The sequence below is a fragment of the Nipponia nippon genome, unplaced genomic scaffold, assembly GCF_047370975.1.
Source record: "Nipponia nippon isolate SJK-2023a ecotype South Korea unplaced genomic scaffold, ASM4737097v1 scaffold_23, whole genome shotgun sequence".
Classification (NCBI taxonomy): domain Eukaryota; kingdom Metazoa; phylum Chordata; class Aves; order Pelecaniformes; family Threskiornithidae; genus Nipponia; species Nipponia nippon.
In genome coordinates this window covers 7,446,960-7,466,094 of record NW_028262340.1, presented here as the reverse complement: position 1 = coordinate 7,466,094, position 19,135 = coordinate 7,446,960, and the positions used below count along the sequence as shown (strand labels likewise).

The 19,135-nt window shown below is 44.2% G+C and overlaps 1 protein-coding gene across 3 annotated transcripts in view; it reads right to left on the bottom strand.

The window, feature by feature from the left end:
- The window catches only part of MACO1 (macoilin 1), a 30,370-nt gene extending 12,526 nt beyond the window's left edge, over positions 1-17,844 (bottom strand). Inside the window, exons 1-6 of one of the 3 annotated variants that reach the window (XM_087761017.1) lie at positions 17,556-17,844; positions 7,826-7,967; positions 7,003-7,129; positions 4,752-4,875; positions 2,330-2,508; positions 1,346-1,844 (exon numbers count right to left, since the gene is read on the bottom strand). In XM_087761017.1, coding sequence (XP_087617143.1) covers positions 1,346-1,844; positions 2,330-2,508; positions 4,752-4,875; positions 7,003-7,129; positions 7,826-7,967; positions 17,556-17,635 — 1,151 coding nt within the window. In that variant the 5' untranslated portion in view covers positions 17,636-17,844. The remainder of the gene's footprint in view (positions 1-1,345; positions 1,845-2,329; positions 2,509-4,751; positions 4,876-7,002; positions 7,130-7,825; positions 7,968-17,555) is intronic. The other 2 variants (XM_087761016.1, XM_087761015.1) reach the window with 2 other exon arrangements.
- Positions 17,845-19,135: the final 1,291 nt, after the last annotated feature.

The following is a 19,135-nucleotide window of genomic DNA, read 5'->3' as shown; positions in this document are numbered from 1 at the left end:
TCAGTGAGCAAAGCAGCCATGTAAAGAGGACAGAGATGCCCGTCTGACACTGGTAACATACAAACACAGCAGTCGCATACGTGTTCATTTAGATGCAGCTTTGCTGAAGACAGAGCCATCTGCATCCCATTAATCTTGGCTGAATTTGATTCAGATTAGATTGATTAGCTGGTTTCTTATTCGCTTCATACAAGTTCTCTACAGACATTAGGTATCAATTAGTCTGGATATGTAATTGGCAGAGGTACGCCAATCAGTGGCAGAGTGATTATCAGAGGAGAAAACAATATTTTCATTGAAGTAATTGTATTCACGTAGCACAAACCCTCAGAGACAGACCAGAATCAAAAGTCCAATTATCAAAAGGTACCTGCAGGGAAAGCGAACCCGACCTGCCAATGAAGTTAGCTAACGAGGATTTGTTGGCCAAAGAGCGTTCAGCACATGAGCAAAGGAAAAAGAGAGACAAAAGCCAGGAATGGTAGGAAAGTGCAAACTCTGCAACGCTGTTGTTCCAGCCATATCTCTATCCCCATTTTGAACAGTTACACATTACCTTTCTTGCAAGTACTGGGTTTGGTAACGTATGACAACACCCTGTGTCTCAGGACTTACATGCTGTAAGCGCTTAGCTGCCTTTCATAAATACATCTTTATTTAAACTTCAGATAAGCATGTGTGAAGATGTGACTTTTTCAATCTCCATAGTTTACAAGGCAGCTAAATTAAATCCCTGTGACCTGTACTTAAACCAAGGCGGCGGCAGCAGGTATCTGAACTGATCACTTTATCAGCTGCTGCATAACTCCTTACTTTGGATCCATACTTGTCAATTGAAGATTAAAACAAAAGCCAAACATTTCAAGGGGAAAAAAAAACAAACCAAAACAAAAAATTAAGACAAAACGCCTGTTCAAGCACCATCGAACCCCACTGAACTCCCTGGAGATGTAAAGGTCCCCCCACGGAAGATCTGTCACGAACACATCCACTGAGCTCTGCAATGATGCTCATGTGGACATTTCTCCCATGCCTCTATCACATGATTGTCAAAGCTATTTATTAAGCCTCACAACACCCCTGTGAGGTAGGTAAGTAAGTATCGCATACTGAGGTAGAAAGGAAGAAATTCGCTCAAGGTTGCATAGCAAACCAGAGGCAAAAATCAGGAACAGAACGCAAAAGGCTCCTAGTTATCTTACTGCATTACTAGACAATTCTGTCGGCTTTATGGGATCATAAATTACATTTTCCTAAGGAAAAAAAAAAAAAAAAAAGAGGTCTGCTGTACTGGAACGAAGGGAGGATAAGAGAGGCTGTTACACAATGCTCAGATCAAACTTACCTTACCAGTGCATCTGGTTTGCTTAGCTGGTTATTAGGAATACAATTTTCCATTAAGTCCTTATGTGTGCTGGGGCTCTTGCTAGCACACTTCTGTTTTTTCTCATTTTTAGCAGATGAGGAAGGGATGCTCCCGTTGGTTGCACTGTGACTGCGAGGCGAGGAGTTCACAACTCCGCTGACATTTTTGTAATTTTTGGACGAGGCAGTGCATGAGTCCTCTTTTAAGAGGTTTTCTGTACTTCCTACAAGATCATTATTTAATCTTTTACTATTGATATGGTTTTCCATATATTCAATTTCTTGTATTTTAGAGTCTACAGGTTGCAAAATATTGTTATTTATTCCAAGGTTGTGTTTCTTAGCATCCTTGTCCTTTTCTTTCCCTTTTTCTCTATATTCTAGCTCTGGCAACGTTGCAGATAATTTTTTATTGGCTGGAATGCCTCCATTGTGCTGCAAAAGTATTGAGGAATCCATATCAGATAATCCTTTGGCTGCTGCAATACCAAAAAAAACCAAACAACAACCTTAGTTCATTAAATCAATCAATACTGTGACATATGAAGAAAAACCATTAAGTACACATCAATCATTTCTGCAGAAAATCATCATTATGAGAGTCTATTTAGAAAAGACAATCAGAAGTCACATGGTATTTTAAGACTTTTTCCACATTACAGGCAGGAAACAGTAACCAAGGGATTTAGCAATAAATACTGGTGCTCCACAGAGCACCGACTGACGAGGTTGATGCAGTTGCTAATAAAGAACTAAACAGAGAGTACATAATTCATTTCTACTCTCATACTAATCACTGCCAGAATAATTTTATTTCTGGCTCCTCTGTTTCTAAGTTCACTATACTTTCATCAAAACAACATGAAGAATATGGACTAAAGAAGCTCTTCCTTAGCGGGCTTTTTTTTTTTTTTTTTTAAATAGCAGATAATAGCAAACACAGTAAACAATAAGTATAACTTGCCTTCCTCTGCCTCCCTCTCTTGCCTTTGTAGCATCTGCTGCTCTGGGGGCAGAGCTTGCTGGAGAAGCTGCATGTAGAACTCATTCTCTTTCTGCACTTCTTTTTGTTTTCTTAAACGCATTTTGTAGCTGACGTAACTTTTAAAGCCAAAGCCCAAAGTCACAACAGGGTAGCCAATACTAAGAAAAAAAAAGCAATGGTATTATTCAAAATGTAACCATAATAGCAAATTAATAAATTGTAATAAATTATATAGCTGTCAATACATCTGGATTACAACTTTTCATAGAAAATTATATATAAAACGTTTTTTGCTGCATTACAATAGAGCCACAGTTCAAAAACGTAGGCACTTCTTTATCAAGATAAAATTACAGTTCATTACAGACATCAATTAACTGTAGCCTAGATTAAAGGATTACGACAATGCAATTGCACTACGCATAGCAAAGACAGCCTTTAGACAAGCACCAGACCAGGAATTATGCATCTTTAAGGAGATAACAGCCAAATACAGCAGAAGTTCCCAAGTTCTGTTCCTAAAGGGCCACGCAATATATAAGATGTTAAACTGGGAGACGTGTTAACAACATTCATCCAGAACAGCGAAAGGAGAAACTGATCCTCAGCCCTATCCTTTCGCACTCAGAAATTAAGAGCAGACCCCTTTTCCACCACTCTTTAAAGCTGAGACAAAACAACGGTTCTCCAAAATACCGCCTCTGCAACAGGCCCTGCGATACCTTCTCACTGCAGCGCAGGCTGAGAAACAAGAGCTGGAGAAGCCGCTGGAACACAGAGCTTTGGGGCTACTGCATTCCTGGGGGCCACCAAGGCTGGGAGCCAAAGTGCCGTCACCCACAGCCGGTACAGCCAGAGGTGACCCTGGAGGTAAAGCCTCCGTAACCATCTGCCTCTGCTGAGCATGGCCGCAATTAAGGCATCTTTTGTGGGCAACAAACGGCCTTTGGAAATTCCTCCTTTAGAAGGCTGACCTTGAAGCTGTAAGCCAAAAACATCTAATCTCCAAACTTAGTTCTTCCACTTATCTTACTGACAGATAAGATATGAAGAATTTCAATTCCAGCCAAACTCTGCTGTTCCATTTGTCGAGAGGGATGACAGAGGCGTAACAGAACTTCGGAATTATTTTTCAGCATATCAGCTTCATCACGGAGAATTTAAGTATTCTTACTAGCTTGTGACAACTGCACCAATACAGAATGCTAGCAAACCATGCTAGTGTATTTATTAACAAGGATACTCCATCAATGAGCAACCATTCCTGTGTAAAAATAAATATATCTTTGACAAGTATTTTAACAAAGCACAGTGAAGTTGCATTTTAAACACTGAAGGTGTCCTAGATCAGGGGAAAACTCAGATGCAGATGACTATTAACCCTTAAAATCTTCTCATTCTTTGCTCAGTAATAGCACTGTGAAAATTGCATTTCTAAGTAAGCTGGCAGAATGCAAGAATCATTTGCATATGCATCTGACATTATCTCTGCCAATGCTTCTTTTGTAACACTGTGTAAAGCCAGCTGCAGCTTACAGTTCTAAAACTCTGATGACAAGCTGAAATGTTTGCATGCAATTCAGCAGCAGAAAGACCTTTCTTCACAGCTCCTAAAGTGCTTTTGTAACCTATTACAGAATTTAATTAGTGTTTAAGGGATTTATTGCATGATGTAGACAATATAAATTAAAATGAGAGATGTCTAACTTATTGGAGACTGTATCACAGGGAACTGGACCAAATGACTCCAGGAAAAACAGGACACATTTTAAATGTAGCGTGATCAATGCATACTACACCAAAAACTCGCAGAATAAAAGTGCATTTCTTCCAGATATGGATACTCAGCAGTTAAGTCTTTTGCCTGAAGTTACTCTTATCGCTTCCCAAGAAGTAGTGTAGTAAGTAGTGTTTGGTTTTTATTTTCTGTCACAATTTTCAACCCGAAGTTTATTTGCTTCCTCTGGTGACTTATGAAATCAGACGCTCATGAGAACCCTTCGCATTGGAGGGGAAAGAGAGGAGTGCTTTGTTACAGGAGAAAAAAGAAAATTTTCATAACAGGATACATAAGTTCTCAGGGAAAATACCTTTTTTTCCTACTTTTACCATCTATTCATTATGTAAATACAAAATTTGTAAATTGATGACAAGAACTTCCAAGATCCGTCAGGAATATCCATGCTACAAGTTCCCGACAGCTCACAAGCAGCGTTATCTTCAGAAAGGTGGCACTTGGCTGATGTTTAGCATACATTTCTCGTGGAATATTTAAGGACAGATGTGTGAGGGGAGAACTGAACAGACAAACCCTGAACCAAAATAAAATATTAATTAACCCTGAATATTAATTTCCCTGGTGAAATAAAGGTTAATAAGAAAAGCAGAAAAAACCACTTACCAGTGTGCTGCAAATGGACGACAAAGGTCTACATGGAAGTTTTTTAAATCTTTAAATCTAATGGCTGCTTCAATATAAACGAAAAGTATCCACAGTGATACTGTTGGTAAGCACACACCCCTCTCTATTGAGGGAAGAGAAAAAGAGAGAAACACCATAGTAATGTATTACAAGCAGCAAATATTTCAATATTCTTTTTAAAACATTCCAAAAGTCAAGGGAAATTTTCAGACATGTAGGGAATTGTAAGAGGGTTTTTTCAGAATCAAGTATCTAGGATGTCTTTATTTTAAACCAACTCTAAACTTTTGCCTCCTTATCTTGCTTTTTTACTTTTACAAGGCATCAGTGAAAAATAACAGATGCACAGCTAATGAAATAGCTTGGCACAAAACCCTACACAGAAAAGGAACACAAATGGAAGAAACTGCAGAAGATGAGGTAATGTTACAGCTTATGATCTTTGAGTCAGAAGTGGTAAGCTTGGACTACTTTTTCACTCCAAGTTAGGTATATCTTAGTAGCAGCAGCGAGCAAATCAGCTGAGAAAACAGGAGTGAGTAAGCACAGCACTGGTTACTCCATATACAGTAATGCAGACAACAGTCTGCGGCTCACACCCCTACATCGGGGGAACGTTTAGGATGCTGTATCGATTTCTCTCTCCAGCACTACTGGTGAGAATGTAAAATAGTAGCCAAGCAAAACTAAGGTCTTAATCCTCTTGGTCAATGGAAAACGCCGCTGCTGCATGCAATATAGCCACTGTAAATTTCCATGAATCAATTCCAGTTAGGTGCCACAAGCTTCATAGAAAGAAACAAAGTTCTTGATTACATACTGACATCAACATACTGGGTGCTGATTTGGAAACAGGTCTTAAATTCAAAACTAAAAAGAGCATTACTCTGAGCCCTGATGTTATTTAGTGTGGTCTCTGCTTCGGTCTCTCTTGAATAGCTGCACTCTGCATAAATGAGAAACCTACAGCAGAAACTGTCAGCTTAAAGGGACTCAACATTTCAGCTAGGTACACATACCACCTAAAAAGATCAGAACTTCCTTAAAGAAAAAAAGAAAAAAGCAAATTCCCATCAACTTAGATGAGCATTTAAAAAGAAGAATCCCTAACGTTGCAGTAAATTAAAATATTAAACAAGCTCAATCGCTACACTGAAAACTGGCCCATCAGGTTCTTCCTTTAGGGTTTCTAAACATCAACTCCAAGAACAACTTCAGATAACACTTCAACATCTTAATACAATCCTAAAAATAACTCCAGACTTTTTACGTATGTTAAATTGGGCAGCAACTGGTTCACAGTATCTTCCATTAGCTCCCACATCATCATTATTATAAATGACTAACTCATCAGAAAGGTGACTGCTTTCACCAGTAAGCTGAGAAACGATCCATGCTATCCTGCAAATTCTTGTGATCTGATGGCAAGTCTAACATGAAATATTACCAAAGCCCCAAATCCCAAGGACTTGGGTAGGGAAAAGTTACCTCAAAAAAACCAACCAACCAACCAAACAAAAAACCAAACAAAACAAACCACACAAATCAAGTTTTATTCCTAGATTTTTTCATTGAGGGAAAGACAGACATGTAAACCATATCAAGTATTAGTGCTCATGCAAACCAAACCACCTGCCCCCAATTCAACTGCTGCCCCAAAACCCCAGAACCCAAGGATTCATTAAAAAACCCCCAAACAATTAAGGATAAAAAAAAGGCGGGGGGGAGAAGATTTCTGCATACATGTTTCAAACTGTCAGGGCAGCCACTGACATTACCAGCCTTTTTGCTCAGAAACGGAACGCAGCTGACACAAAGATCCGACTAATATGAATTTGAACTATGATAATATCCAAAATTAACAGCGCGCTAATTGAGTAGTAGGAAGAATGTAACACTGTTTCACAAACTTTTCCTATGTGCTCTGTATTTGTTGAACTGCTGCAGAAGCATTTTGAAGTCAGGAAAATATTTTTTTTACTGCTCTGGAGTTCCTGTTTAAACACCTTCAGTTCCACCGGGCAAGCTTCAATGATTGCTACAAGACCCACCCAGACACGGATCAAGTGCAAATCAGCATACTGAGGAAAGCAAAAGAACATTTTTCAACCATAACAAAAATGTATTAAAACAAATGTGCTAACAAATAGAAGAGGGCTTCTGCATGCTCCTAAAAGCTGTAAGAGATATATTCGAATCAGGAAGTTGTAGATAAGAAGTAATGACCTACCTGTGTGCCAGACATACTGTACCCAAACATACGTGCTGGCGGCAAAAAACAGCCATTGTATTGGTATGAAGAGCAGACATATTATATTTGATGTAAATGCTACGCAAACAAAAAATACTGAAAAGGCCTAAAAGAAAGGAGGGGTGGGGGAAAGAAGAGTGTTTTGGTTTATTCCAGCAAATATTACCAGTTTCTTTATTAATAGTGACACCACAATGATTTCAACATAGAAACACTAGTGTCGTTTATAATCAGGGCAAAGAAATGGAGCAGTCTAGCCAATGGAAGTAGAAACTTCGCCAATTAAGAGAGAACAGGTACAACTTGAGAATTTGTGCCCATCCACTCTTCCAGTAAGTCTCAGCTATATTTATTGCTTATTATTTTGTTTGAAGGCTTTCATTTACACTGTTGATATAGTATTATCATTACTATATTCTCCTTCTAGGGAAAACAAACAAACAACCAACCAGCAGCATCATTTATTCTCTGAAAGAGTAGTAAATATCTAAACAGGCACAGGCTTTATTTTAAGGAAAACCCTGTTATATAGGGATCTAAACTAATGCACCGATCTCAGGAATTCAAACAATACTTTCCTATGGTGAAAATTTGATAGCTATATATTTCACTTCCACTTGCCACAGATAAAGCAGGCAGTCGGAGAAGAGAGACACGAGTCCAGGTCCCCTAGTCACTTGAAAATTCCTCCTCTCGTGAAAACGATCAACAGCACCATTAAGTTAGTTGCAGAACATGGAACGTGCCCTGAAACACTGCAGGATTTCCCTACAAAGGGACGGTAATTTTGTGTTATACTTACCAAACCCTGGTATCTGAAGGAATCGTAAACACTCCTGATGAAGAGCCAGAATGGCCACAGATACTCAAATCTGAACTCCAGGACAAAATCTGCCAACAGTACTAGGGCCCACACTACCAGGAACTTCAGGTACAGAAAAGTACTGTAAAAAAAAAAAAAAAAAAAAAGAAAGGTAATTTCAGGTCAGTATTTCCAACAGAGAGACTTTTTTTTTTTTTTTTTAAATTAAAAGTTTAGGAATAAAAACTGTAGACAACTATAATACTTCATCCAAAATAATTCTATGAAATAGGTAGTTTTATTATTACATTAAAATCAGGCCTGGTCTAATGAAGTTAATTGTATTCAACTGCATTTCTTTTTAAAGTAGCAAAGAAACAGAAGGCTCGCTGCTCTTACAAGACATTCAGCGACAATCTCCCTTCAGCTTTGCAGCGCACTTTTACCAAGTGAGGTCTTGCCACCAGGTACCCTGCCACAGCTGCAATGCTTCTCTTCTAGTCTGCACTCTTGTACTTTTGTACTTGGAGCTCAGATTTCTGTGTTCCCTCTCCTCAACAGACTGCAGATGTTCACTCATTTTCCACATTTAACACAGACAAACTGCAACACCAATAAACTGAGATGTATTTTAAGCCTATAACTATAGCAATTAGGAAGAGCGTTTTGATACCAAGTTGTCAGTTATATTTGAAAACATCCACATTAAAGTAAATGTATCCATTTAAAAAAAAAAAAACCAAAACACAACAGAAAAATGGAGGCATATGAGACTTGAGACCAGCCAGTCTAACTTCTATTTTTTTTTTTTAATTATTTCAAAGCCACATTCTCTTATTCTTCGTCCTGCACTTTGAACCATTGATGATCCTTCTTGGCTACAGAGCTCAAAATATTTTGAGATCATACTTAGCTAACACAGGAGCCCTTGAGGCATCAGCCCAATCCGTTCTGCTAGAAAGGAGGAAGCCAAAACCCCTTTCCCCCCAGCCCAGCACCCGGAGATCGAGTATGGTACTCCAGTACCCCAAAACGCAACTACCTTGGGGCACTGTATTGGGTTATGACAAAGGTGGGGTTTTTTAAATGTGTTTTTATTTTTTAAATCAAGGGCAGTTTTTCCTTTTAGTAACTTATTTTTCCTCCTCTGCCGTACTGCCAACACAACCAGCAGAACTTTGCCCTGCAACATTTACTGATAAGTGGCCAAGAGTTTGCCTGCGCGGTGCCAGGTAGGGTCAAGTTTCTGCAGTGTCCGAGGACACGTGGCTGTTTTAGGAAGTTCTTCAGAGAAGACACAAAATAGAAAACTTCCGTGAAAAGCGTTACCTACCAGCAGAGGTTCAGAAGCAACTGAACCACTCATGCAATTATCACGCCTGTTCCTTGGCATGCAAGGTCAGCTTCCAAACCGCACGACTGGGAAAACACTTTGATTTCTTGTGAATCAAAGATTAATTGCATGAGCCTGCAAGCGACCCGTATCGACTGTCCCGGCCCTACAGCTTCCCCCAACGGAAGCGTTTTGCTTAGCTTTCTCACTTACCGTACGTTACCAGGCTCTCCCCCCAAAGCCCAATGCCACGGTTTTCACTGTGACTAGCCCCCTGAAAGGAATTGCTTCAGTGGAACTCCTTGCATAAATGCTCTCCAATGTACTAACACGAGCACATGCTTTAAATCAGCACAAACTAGACAAAGACTTCATAGAAAATACATTTTTGAAGTCTGAGACAAATAAGCAACTATTCCTACATTTAACCCACCTCGGCCTCCCCCCGCACACCTTTTTGAATATTCTGTATCTGGAGTTTAACCTAACGGGACTAAAAAAATGCAAATAAAGAGGCTACAGGAAGCACTTTAATTTAACTGAAACAAAATTAATGACGCACACAGTTGGAAAAGTTAAGGTACTGCTTTCTTCAATTTTTACAGAACCACCCCCAGCCACTTAGTCAAAAATTACTCTTGGAAAAGAATGAAACTACAGCATAAGTATGTAAAGAAAAAACAAAACAAAACCCACAACAAAACCCAACCAAACAAAACCCACCAAAAAAACCTTAAATGGACACATTTGCCCTGGCAGATTCTGTTTGCATATGCTGCTCTTCTCTGTTTATTTAAAGTTTAAATCTTCAACAGAAATCTGTAAAAAGCAGCTGTATTCAGAGCATACTCAGACATAACAGGTGACAGACGTTTGGGTATGCAGTCACCACTGTGTTCGTTTTGACCGTGCTGTTGAATTGTATATGTGCAGCTCTTAAGATTTGAGAAAATACATAAAGGCATCCCACCTAGGCGGTCATTGTTCTGTCTGTTCAGCCGGCAAAGCAGTTGTGTTGCGTAGGCACTTCTTTCCTGGGTTAAAGTTATGGCTATTGTTTATTTTTCTGCCACTGAAATCCATAAAGAGACTACATTTTTCCTAGCAAATTAGGGTTATCAGAACTAATGCTTTTCAACTGTTAAGTGCCACGCTAAGTTAAAGCATTTGCTGAATAAGAGTTCTGTAATACAGCCACCGAAGCGATTTCTAATATTAAATTCGTATCAATCCAAAAGCCATGGTGACATTTACCACCTTTTAAAGTGGAATTGTAACAATACAACATTTGTAGTAAGGTTTTCCCAACAATATTAAAGAGCCTACTACTCAGTCATCTGAAGGACTCAAAAGCAATTAAGAATTTAATGAGTACAAGACTAAGACACAAGAAAGTTATTTTATAAAAGACTTCATCCACTTATGTTGGCCTCAGCAACAAAGTTCACTGTTGTGTAATATATGGTGCATATGTATTCAACTGCATGAGTCCACATGCATCCGTGCACCTAAAGAAAACATTTAAAGGTATTATACTACTTTTTTTTTTTTTTTAATCAGGACTCCCTGCCCCCCCAGTTAAAGCATGCAGGACTGCAGAGCCAGGGACTGCAGTCCATAACTCAACACTCCACCCCAGCTTTAAAAAAATCAATGTTGGTAGCAGCCTGAAGACATCAGCTCCCTCCTGGAAATGGGCCGGTGTTACAAACCACGCTGAGCGTCCACGCTGCCACAGTCGCACACACAGCTGGGTTACAACCAGCTCGGGTGTCTTTGCAGCACGCTGCAGTCTGCAGATGGCAATGAGCCTTTGTAGGCAGAAGAAAGGAACACACATCTCGGCTTCCCTTCTTCCACAGAGGTATGCTGCACACCAAGATTTGCTGTTCCGGGCAAGCACACAGTTCATCGGTTAATTTACAGTGCTTAGTGAAGAGACACCTCTTCAGTGAACACTTCAATTAGCGATAGCTGAAAAACGTCCATCAAGAATTAAACCCCAAAGAAAAAAGGGCTAACGGACCTCTCGTTTGGCCAGGCTAATCACTCTTCTGCTGCTTTGTTTCATACGACAGACCTTTCAAATAAGATCACATGAACGAAATGACTAACAAAATTCAGCAACAGCCCTCCTCCCTTTCCCTGCTTTGTACTAGCCACCTTTACTTCATCTTTGCTCTTCAATCCCTTGATTCCTTCCAGACACCGCTCTTCCCTTCGGCGGGTTTCTATTGTTACCTAGTCTCTGTCCCCTCCAACACGCGCATCCCGCAGCCGAGACAGCCGGCGCTCCTTCGGAATCCAGCACCAGCCATTTGGTGCCTGTGAACCTCTGACAGTCATTGATCTTTCTGGGCACATCCACACATTTCTCCGATTTTGATAGCTGCTGCGTCAGTATCCTCACTTACAGATAATATTCACTAGGCAGAAGTGCTTTCTAACCTCTGTAACCCTTATATTAGAAAGGCTCCAAATATATTCCATGATGCCAATTATAATTCCGAGTTTGTTCTCAATACAGGGGAAGATTGTTGCGGGTAAATACCTAAAACCTGGGTTATCCAATTTTCTGACACACATCAAAAAATCTGACTTCAGTGATCTGACAGAGGTTAAGGAGGCCAGGGCTTTCCCTATAAAACTAGCATATGGTATCTGATCTTGTAGGGTAGTAAGGGGGGGGGATGGAGGGGATGGACACACTCATAAGAAGAGCAGGGTACCGAACGGGAGGGAACAGTGATTACAGTGCTGCAAATTCTGTGAAAGGTCAATTGATTGCTAATGGGTTATGAATAAATCTTTATATTCAGTATACAACAGTGGCTGTGCTCCCCCTTTGAATTTTCAAACAAATAATTTTCCTCCTTATTCTTCCTCCCCCATGCCTCAAATGCCAGATGCCATTTCCTTTTTTTTCTCCCCTCCTTTCCTCCCCCCGCCTCGTTCTTTGTTCTCTTTTTACTGCCCCACAGAAACAGATATTGTGCTTGCTGTAAGGTAAAAATATATATACAAAAAAATCACTAGAAAAAAACCAATTATGCACCCCAAATGCAAACTGGTAGCAAATCAAGCCACTATTCTATCCACTATTATCAGCAAGTCCCAAAGGCAGGCAAGTGAATCTCAGCAGAATTGATGGCACGTTTCATCTCGCAGCCTGACTCACACAAGACAACGGAGTGGAAGGCATCTTGAGGCTGGCAGGGCACCAACTGCAGGGGGAGGCTTTAGAAAGGTGAAGTTCAGCACGCGGGTGAAATGACCAATGGTCAACCACCATCATCTCAAGGTCACCCATCCGATACCAGACAGAACCTCGGGGATGCCGACTGAATATCGCTGGAGACTTTCCAATAAAAAAGCTTTATACATGTAAACGCAGAAATATACATATACTTGTAAGATTATTACTAGTGGACAAAAAAAAGTAGTACAGAATGAGCACAGCAAGTATGCAAGAGAGAACACACGACTGCTGGGACGTGGTACGCATATTGGAAACTAATACGTGAAATACTTGCCAACTAAACTTTTGAAAAGGAGGAGAAATGTAAAGAATCCCCGGAAACCTCCCTGACTACTTATTCAGTGTCTCGATATGGCACAGAATATATCAATCACTGAATTATGGAAATGTAAGTAAAGGAAGACAAAACAGAAAACTCTCACGGTAATTCTGGAAGCAAGTGTAATAGGCTGCTGAACCGCAGGCATATAATCAGCAATCAGTATCGTAGTACTGAAACCAGAGAAACTGTTAGCCCACTGTGGTAACTCGGCTGAAAACACCCAAGTCCAGAACACATAAAATGAAGCTAGAGGAACTGTGGTGCGCAGGGAATGAAAGTCCCTGGCAGAGGGAAGCAATATTACACGTACCATTGGGGCTGGCACAGTAGAACACATTTAAATGTAAGCTAAATTAGATTTGAGACCTGAATTTAACTTAAACTCGTAAAAGGTAGCACTGCTGGTTTGTTACAGACCTCCAGGGCAGGCTGAGAAGAAAATGTTTTTCTCCATATAGGAAGCTTATACAAAAAGTGCCAGAATAAATCAGTAGGAAGAATCATTATGGATCTTAAAAAAAAAAAAAAAAAAAAGCAAAAGCCTAAAAAAAGGGCACATTCCTGGAGTTAGTAATGAACTGTTTTTCCTTACAGTTTATTTGGCTGTCAGCAGAGTCAAAAATCAAGTCCTTGGAAATAAGCCGCGTCAGAAGTTAGGTGGCATACAGAACCACGAGTGCCCTAGCAAAGGGATGGTGGCAGCAAGAAATGCTGCCCAGTGCGAGATGCCCGGGGCACAGACTGCCTTACGCCACCGGGGTAGCTCAGCAACCACGCGGAGATGACGGACACATACGCATCCTCCCAGGCATTCGCTTGGCTGCCAGCCCAGGTAATGCCTGTGATAAAGGGCAATATATATATAGGGCTAAAAAAATCCTGATTCTAAAGGAACGCAGTGTTTAAGGACTATTGTCAGAAAATCCATGATACATAGCATAAATCACCTGATGCGACAGCGTGAGTTCAGCCAATAACACACAGAATTCATCTTGAAACTTAACCAGCTACAAAATTGGTACCAAGTGCCAATATGATTCAGTAGAGCCAAAACAAGCAGTATCAGCAATAAAGCTGAAGGATTTTAAATAGATCAAGGATGAGGACTGGGGAGCCTTAAAAACAAGCAGTAACAAGTAAACTTTAATTGCTTAACTGATGACAAGCTGCAATGAATACTTTAATTAACAATTAAGGTTTTAATGCATGCACAGTGTCAAAGGTATACGATGTTAATCACTTAAGCATTGTAGAACAATGGCAACGGATAGCTTAAAAAGTGAAAAGGCAAAGTTTTGAACACACGCTGTTGCTGTGGTTTAACCCGGCAGGCAGCTAAACACCACGCAGCCATTCGCTCACTCCTCCCCAGTGGGATGGGGGACAGAATTGGAAAAAAAAACAAGGTAAAACTCGTGGGTTGAGATAGAGACAATATAATAGGACAGAAAAAGAAAATAATAATAATAATAATAATAATGATAAAAGAATATACAAAACAAGCGATGCACAATGCAACTGCTCACTGCCCGCTGACCGACGCCCAGCCAGTTCCCGAGCAGCAGACCCCCGGCCAGCTTTTCCCCTAGTTTATACGCCGAGCACGATGTCCTATGGTACGGAATATAGCATCCCTTGGGTCAGCTGTCCCGGCCGCGTCCCCTCCCCGCTCCTTGTGCGCCCCCAGCCCGCTCGCTGGCAGGGTGAGAGGCACAAAAGGCCTTGGCTCTGTGCAAGCACTGCTCAGCAGTAGCTAAAACATCCCTGTGTTATCAACGTTATTCTCATCCTAAATCCAGAACACAGCACTATACCAGCTACTAGAGAGAAAATTAACTCTATCCCAGCCAAAACCAGGACAACTGTGGAAATAACAAGAGATCTCACGGTTCTTACCATTAGTTTGTTGGGTTTGGAGACCTATTGAAAGTACAGTTATGTTTGAATTATAGTAATGCTCTTTCCACAGAAACTGTAATACTTCCAAACAGCACAAGTCTTTATGGTGCTCGCACGTAACAGTAGATTGGTTTTTCAGAGTACAGGCAGCAATATTCACTTGAAGATGTGACGCTGCACCACTGGCACCCAAGGCTTTAGTCGCAGTGCACAGGAGCAAAGCTGCTAGCGGCAGCGCTGGCATGCCATGCTGCGCAGCCTGAAGTACCTTAGAGCTATGGATGGGGAGTAAAACTAAACTGAAAGGGAAAGAGGGGGTAAAAGAGGCAGAAAGCAGGCAGAGGGGAAACCAGCAGAATGGGAAAAGCAGTGTAAAGAATAGGGAGGGCAGCTGTTGAAAATTTGGTGGGGAAGGGGCGGGGGGGGGAGATTGGTCAGGAATAACTTTGAAAGTGTTTATGAAGGGCTGAGGCCAAACAGTCCATTTAATTTATGTAGTGAATGTTGGAGAAAGTACTTTAAAGAACTACAGCTGTAAAATTTCAAATAAGAAAGGTTGTGAACCCTTAAATAAACTTATTAAAAAGGATACTGCAGAAGTTGGCAAAAAAAATAACATTCAGGGAGACAGGATATTCACATTTTTCAATGCAACCCAGGATTTTACATTTCTGACTCTGTTCTGTGACTAGGAATTATTTTTCTGTCGCTTCTTATAATTGGCTTCAGATTTACACATGTAGAGAACGCTGCCACCAGAGATTACTGCAGGACAATTCCTTCATTGCTTCACCTGCTTCAAAACTCTCCAGCTTTGCAGCTCTCAACCACGCTCACGTGTGTCTGTTAGCAACAGCTGTGCCTAGCTCTGCACTGAAAGACTGGAGAGGGAACAAGGATGGGAAGATTGGTCTTAATTTAAAAAGCAAACAAAAATCCTACAAGAGTTAAGTATCTCAATCATGGTGTTTGTTCAGCCTAGCTGCTTTGCTTACAACACCTACTGATACCTGTATTTACTGGGTTTGTGTAATCTGATGGTGACAATTAAGATAAGTTGAGTAAATAACTATAGTAATTACAAGAATTTAGAAATCTATAGTTATATGAGAAGCTACCTGTACGTAATCTCTCTGAAATATGGGGAGAAAGAAATGGGGGGGGCGGGGGGAGGAGAAGGAGGAGATCAAAAGAAACAAGAGCCACAGCCCATGCAGAAGTACCTCTCTCTGGTTAGCTTTCCAAAGAGGCAAGCCTTCACACTAGTTTCTCTTTTCTTTCTGTGGGACTTTGAAGTCACTGACTTCTGTTTATCAAAATGCCACGTGAAACAAGGGCTAAAAATCCTACTTCTGAACTAAAGCATTCCAGGAGAAGTTAGTGCACGAAGCCAGATGTCTCTATTAGCTGTTCAGGCCACTACAACAGCTCTACATGCTGCACACACTCATTATCTGGTGCTCCTCTCATCTTTGTCTCGTTTTCCTTCCTCCTCTCGCCCCATCTTTCCAGCCAGTCACCTCAAAGGTGACATGAGAGCATGTGATGTTGAATGACTTTTGAAAACTAACTAATTATATAATGAATTGCTTACATTTGAATTATTTTCCTAAGACCAGTCATCTTAAATATTAACTTCTAAGCAATGGATGTGTTTTTCTTTAACATTCCAAGCACCGTTGTCTCAAAACCCGGAAGTCTAAACCAACAAGATGCCCTCTCCTCTCAATTAGAGATTCACTACAGCTAGGATAAGCAGTATGCTGTGACCATTTTGTTACAGTTCAGAGCTCGCTATCCACTGTTTACCTTATGCAAAGCCAACATCTGCATTGGAGGAGTTTGCTCAAGTTTCCAGCCACTACACATATAAACCTCAACTGAGCTAGAAACAGAAACGGGACATTATGCTTACTGTAACTTTCAAAAGGCAGCTTTCCAGCCTGTACTAAAACTCCTCTTTATTCAGAAATACGTAATTATTGTATTTCAAATAAAATTTGGCATACTTAGTCAGTCAGGAAGGCAGAGCTCTAAAATACTCTTTAAAACACGCTCACAACAAGCAAATGCTTAGGAAGCTGTGTTTTGGTGCGTTCTGCGTGCAAAGACCTGGAAAGCACGCTTGTACTCCCAGACGCCGATGAGGTACACCCCGTGCCTAAGAACGTGGATCTCATTTCGCTACCGTTTCCCTTCCCGTTTCGCAGGTCGGAGGCGAGCCAGACACCCGCTGCGTTCTCACCACCACCAGGCCATCCATCCCCGCTCCGGGCGTTACCCACGCAAGCTCTTGCTCGCATCCCTCGCTGCTACGCCTCTCGCTCTCGCGTGCTCCCGCTGCAGAGGCCACAGCACGGGAACCTTCACCACCACGTGAAAACCAAGTTTCTAAACCTTAGCGGGAGAGGCTGCCGCCCGCCGAAAGCCAGCGGCCCAGAGCCAGCCTGCCCTACCACGCTGCCGCTGTGGAACCACCGCAGCGTGCGGTTCGCGGGTTCGGCACCTCAGGGAAAGCCCAGCCGTGAGAACCCGGTGGGGAAACCTCCCCCGGGAGACAGGGCGGCGAAGGCCCCCCCGCCCCGCCGCACGGGGGGAGCCTCCCACCGGCTCCTCGCGGCTTCCTCCAGGCAGCGCCGACAGGACCTTGGCCAGCAGCTCCCCCCCCGGTCCCGACAGCCTCGCCGGAGCCGGGGGCGGGCGAGGGGGCGGCGGAGGGGCCGGCGCGGCCTAGCGGCGGCGCGACCAGGCCGCGGGGCGGGGCAGCGCCTGAGGGGAGACGGGGCGCCATGGCGCGCGCGGCCCCCGCTGACAGGGGCGGGGGGGGCGGGGCGGCGGGGAGCCGCCGAGGGGAGCGGGACGGGGGTGCGAGGGGAGCGGGACGGCGCGTCCCACCACCCCGGCGGCCGCTCGGTACCTGCCGTAGATGCCCTCGGTGATGCGGTTCCGCTTGAGCGGCCGCCGCAGCTTGCTGCAGTCCGCGCTCCGCCGCTTCATCCTCCCGGCCGCCTCCGGCCCGGCCCGGCCCGGCGGGCCCCGCCGCGCGTCCCGGCCCCGCGCTGCCCCGGCCCGCCCCGGTCACGGCAGCACCATCCGCCCCCGCGGGGGGTTCTCTCGCGCGGGGCTTTTTTTTTTTTTTTTTTTTTTCCCCGGGAAACAAAGAAATAAAAATAATTCCTGGTCCGTCCCTCCCCGCCGCGTCCCCCCGCGCAGCCGCCGCGCAGCGCCCCGCCTCCCCCAGCGCTGCCCAATCAAGCGGCTGACCCAGCCGGAATGACGGCGTGCTCGACCAATCGGCAGCGGGGGAAGGCAGACGGACGGCCGAGGCGGCCCATCGCGGCATCAGAAAGTTAGTCCCGCCCCACGACAGCGGGTGGCCCGCCCACGCCCTTGATTGACGGCCACAAGAGCCCGTCAAAGAGAAGGATTCGTGAATTGATGGCTTGTGGGCCAATCCCTGAGTAGGTTTTGCTGTTCTCCCGCCTACTGTCCTTCTGGGCTGGTTCCCGCCCCGTGTTGCGATCGACAGCAAGGCTGCCCAATGGAAGAGACAAATAAAAATAAAAGGACAGCTCAGCTATCCATTCGGAAACGGAAGAAGGTGGGCTCAATTTCCTCTGTCACCGTAGGGCTGAAGTACCACCCCTCACACTTGATTGACAACCTCGCTGGCAAATAGGCTGCAGGGAAAGGGAAAGCTAAGTCTCGGGGTGCAACGGTAAGAGGAGGCAGCTCGCTGCGCCCTGTGCTTCCCCCACAGCGCGGCCCTGTCCTGACGGCTTACCGGAGGAAAAAATACCCTCAGAGTGACTGACGGACTCCTCCAGCCAATAAAGGACGCATAGAGCAGAGTGACAAGCGATTGGTCCAATCGCGAGGCAGGAAGCCGGGGCGGGGCGGAGCGACGCGGCCTCTCTTCCCCCGATCCGCCCGAAGACGGAGGGTGGCTGGAGATGGGCCAATCAGAGGCCAGGAGGGAGGCTAGCCTTCGGCCAATGGGAGGCTAGTCCCTAAGGGAGGCCTGTTGGGAGGGGCGGGTGTTCAGCCAATGGGAGGCGAGGGGCGGGGCGGTCCCGCGGCCACCGCCCGGGGCTGCCTAGTCACGGCCGGGCACCGCCCCCTCCCCGCGCCGCCGCCGCCGGTTCGGGGCCCAGGGCCCGGCCTTTGGGCCTCCAGGGCCCGGCCTTGGGCCTCCCCGCCCCGGGGGCCGCTCGGCAGAGCCCCCGCCCCAAGGCCTGTGGCCCCCTTTGGACTGTGGAAACCGTGAGGAAACCAATGGCGGCCCCCGAGCCTGAGGGAAGCCGCCAACGCGGCCTGGCCCCTCCCGGCCCCTCCGCCCGCCCTTTGGCTGACTGGAGGGTGGTGGTGCCCTGGTCGCCCCGCGCCTCTCCCTGCTGCCTTGTGGTCTCCGGCCTCGCCCGGAGCTGGGCTGGGTGCCACGGGCGTGCCGGGCCTCTGCGGGGATAACAGGCCTCCCTGAGCACGGGGCACGTGGTG